The following is a 3,536-nucleotide window of genomic DNA, read 5'->3' as shown; positions in this document are numbered from 1 at the left end:
TAGTCATTTTCTCAAAAAGTCACACATAAAGACAAAAGAATTAACTCATATCCTACTCACACTCTTTAGTTACTTAGTGCCAAAAATATTTGAAGAAGCAAAAGCCGCCATTAGAGGGTTAAGCTCACAATTGTTTCCTTCTTTGTTAAGCTACTTTGCTTCATCAACCTCCGATTTCGTTTGCAGATTCCTAGCTGGTTCTAAAATTGATGGATTCCGGTAAGTTTTTTTTACTCACCGGCATTACTTGTTTATCTGTTGAACGTTGCTCTATTTTTTTTAAAAAAAGATAAAACTAAACACATTTGAGATGTGGATGAAGTTTTGATGTTTTTTTTCCGGTGAATTGGTCGGCGGGAGGACCTTTTTTTAGTTTTCATTCTGTTTGGAGTTAACAAACGGGAATGAAAAATAATTTTTTTTCTGTTTGTTTTTGTATTCTCAATTTTGTTTTGATGAAACTAGGGTTAGGGTTTTTTTTTATGGAGGAATGCATGCTTTTGCTAATAAATTTAGAATGCCAAAATTTGATACATATGATATGTTGCATGTGACTAGTTGTCAGAATGGATAAGGTGATGTAGAGATGTTGGACGCCGAAAAGAATGTCCCTGCTAGTGATGTCCTTGTGTCCAATAAGTCACCAGTCAAGTACGAAAATGGTGTTAAGACTGGCAAAAGCAATGATGAGGACCATCTCAACTCTATGAGTCAGCCAGAGACACATGGTAATGTTGTACTGGAGAATAAAACACCTACTGTTGATGCTGGAACGGATGATATGGTAAGTAGCTATCTAAAGTGGACTGATGATGAAGTACAAAATATTGATGAAGGAGAAGTGAATGAAGTTCACCAGACTGAGAAAATGATCTATGAGGACTCTCAAATGGAAGCAAACCCTACAACAGTTACCACTGATGGTGATGTTAGGTCGTACGAGTTTCCGAAAGTGAAACTCGAAGTTACTGATTCTTCAATTGGAAAAACGCCAGAACCAGCTAGTCCAATGTTTCTGATCAATCCTTCAACTGCAAATGCTGGAGAGCATAGTGGGGAAGCATGTGAGAATATTTTTGCAATGGTACATACTCTGATATACCATTGCAAAATGATCATTCGTTTCAAATTTCCCTATTAAAAATGATCATTTGCTTTTTCAAAATGATCATTCGTTTCAAATTTGAGATGGCTGATTGTGAGGATGATGAAGGCTCCCCTGAGGATCAAGCTGCCTTTTTAGGAAAACTAGGAACGTTTTACTGGGAGAAGGCGATGAAATTTAAACCACCTAGGTTTTATGGTCATCATCTTAACTGCTTAAAGTAAGTGTCATTATTTTATCATTGAGCCTTTTTATTTTCATCTAGTTCTGGTACATATTAAATCTTGTCATGTTCTTCGTGCTAGGTTATGGAGATCTATGATAAGATTAGGTGGCTATGATCGAGTAAGCCTTTTATTCTGTTCATGTATTTGATCAATTCTAATTTATAATACAACATTATAGATCTTACCAGGTTGTTGTACAGTCGATGTGACTGAGTCTTGATTATACTGTAAGGTGAGATTTTATACTATTTGGACTCGGTATAGGTTATTATGTTTTCCTTTTCACGTCTGCTTTGCAAATTAACTTTTTTTATTAAAAAAAAACTGTATCTGAATTAACTTTTTTATTTTTCCTGAGGACTTTTTCGCATAATGTTGGTTCATGTTGTGCAATCCTTTTCTTCTATTCTTTATTTTGTCTTCTCTTCCTTTTTTATTGCGCTCATGTTCCTTTGATCATTTCAGTGCTTAAATCTCATGGTCTCTTAGTATCTTTATCAAGAATTTTCTTCAATTAATCTATTTACTTTAGTCCAGTTGAATATACCATATAATTTATTTAATTTAGCTGAAAGTACAATCTGATTGACGTACGGTGGCGAGGCTTAATTTTTGATTGAGTTAATTTAATCCAATTCCAATTATAGTTTGAAGGAATCCTTCTAAAATGAATTTTGGAGATGTTTGACTATATTAATTGAATCAAGAACTGCAAAGGATATTAGCCACTTACCCAAAATGTCCTCAGCTAATCAAAAGTAGTGGGTCAACAATCAATTGCACTAAGTTGAGGAATTATGTCTGGATTAACCATGATTTTATGTGGTCATTTTTGTTAAAGGCTTTTTGCTGGTTGTTCACACAGCCGTGTGTAAAGCATCCCTGGAGGGCTATGTTTCTCTTTCAAAATATCACAGTGTGAACCTCGAGTTGTTAGAGAGGGTATTCTTAATTTATCTTTAAGAAATAAGTAATGTAGCTCCGTAGTTTATAGCTGTGGTTGTGTATTTTCTTTTGTTACTAGGTTGATTAATTAATGATGCAATATGCTATGAGTCTTTGAGATGAATTTTATGTTATTCCCACGTACTTTTGATGGTATACTATTAAGTTACTTTATCTCTGTAGGTAATTGGATACAAGTTGTGGTGGCAAGTGGGAGACTCCTTTAATCCACCCCAAGTGAGCATTTAGTTGGGCCTGGTTATTTCTGTTTTTCTGGCAACTTTATATGAATATTTCTCCTCTACTCATCAAATATCAACTTCCCTAGTATATATTATGTAAGGGAGATGTTGTCTGTCAATTTTTTACTGATGATGTGCCAAGAATTTGAAGTTTATTTCTGTTTTTTTGGATGTGAAATGTTACGATATATTTTGGGTAAATGTGAGAGGAATAAGCTACTTGGTTGCTAGAACAATATATCAGAAGGTGGTAGAAAAAAAAATGTTCATCAACTGTATAAAACCTTCATAACTACTCCCATTGTTTCAAATGTTTGTCTGGTTTTGACTTGAGATAGACTTTAAGAAAGTAAATAATTTTTTTGAATCTTGTAGCCTTGGATCAAAATAGCACTTGGTCCAGTTATTTTACTTAAAATTATAACATTTTTTAAAATACAGAATTATATAAATTAGGGAGAAACTCCATGAAAGAAAAATTAATGATTCATATAATTCGCTTAGTGGGAAACGTCCCGAAGAAATCCAACGAGCAACGTAATCTTGTTATATAGAAAAGAGCAACTATTGCCTTTTTCTGATGAATCGTAGAGTTTTACGATTTCATCAACTAAAAAGTTTATCAAATGAATGGTAATTACTGTAAAGATATGGCAGTTTGTCCATTTCCATATGAAGAGTCCAATCTCTCATCCATCTTCCGATGTGAGATTTCTTAACATTCCCCTGTACGCCTGGACCTCAACTAGAGCATGAACCGTTATAAATGGAGACCCAAAATGGGTGAACAACAAACTGGATGAGTAACTCTAATACAATATAAAGATATGACACCTGAGTCTACTTCAACCTCAAAAGCTAGCTCATGAGGGGAGGTTTTGTCCAAGTCCATATAAGGAGTCCAATTTCCCATTCCTCTTCCAATGTGGGACTTTTTAACAATTACAATTGAAATGATCGAAAAGGAAATGTGAGTTAATGTGTGCTCAAAGTTGAAAATATCATAAAAGGACTTTA

The 3,536-nt window shown here is 34.1% G+C and overlaps 1 protein-coding gene across 1 annotated transcript; it reads left to right on the top strand.

Annotated features, from left to right (window-relative positions):
- The first annotated feature begins 586 nt into the window (after positions 1-586).
- Positions 587-2,526, top strand: LOC125861420 (AT-rich interactive domain-containing protein 5-like). Its single transcript, XM_049541326.1, has 4 exons — positions 587-983; positions 1,199-1,325; positions 1,411-1,450; positions 2,461-2,526. The coding sequence occupies exons 1-4, from the start codon at positions 587-589 to the stop codon at positions 2,524-2,526; spliced, it is 630 nt and encodes a 209-aa protein (XP_049397283.1).
- Positions 2,527-3,536: the final 1,010 nt, after the last annotated feature.

The sequence above is a fragment of the Solanum stenotomum genome, chromosome 4, assembly GCF_019186545.1.
Source record: "Solanum stenotomum isolate F172 chromosome 4, ASM1918654v1, whole genome shotgun sequence".
NCBI classification, from domain to species: domain Eukaryota; kingdom Viridiplantae; phylum Streptophyta; class Magnoliopsida; order Solanales; family Solanaceae; genus Solanum; species Solanum stenotomum.
Note: the sequence above shows the minus strand (reverse complement) of the source record. Positions and strands in the feature narration are given on the sequence as shown.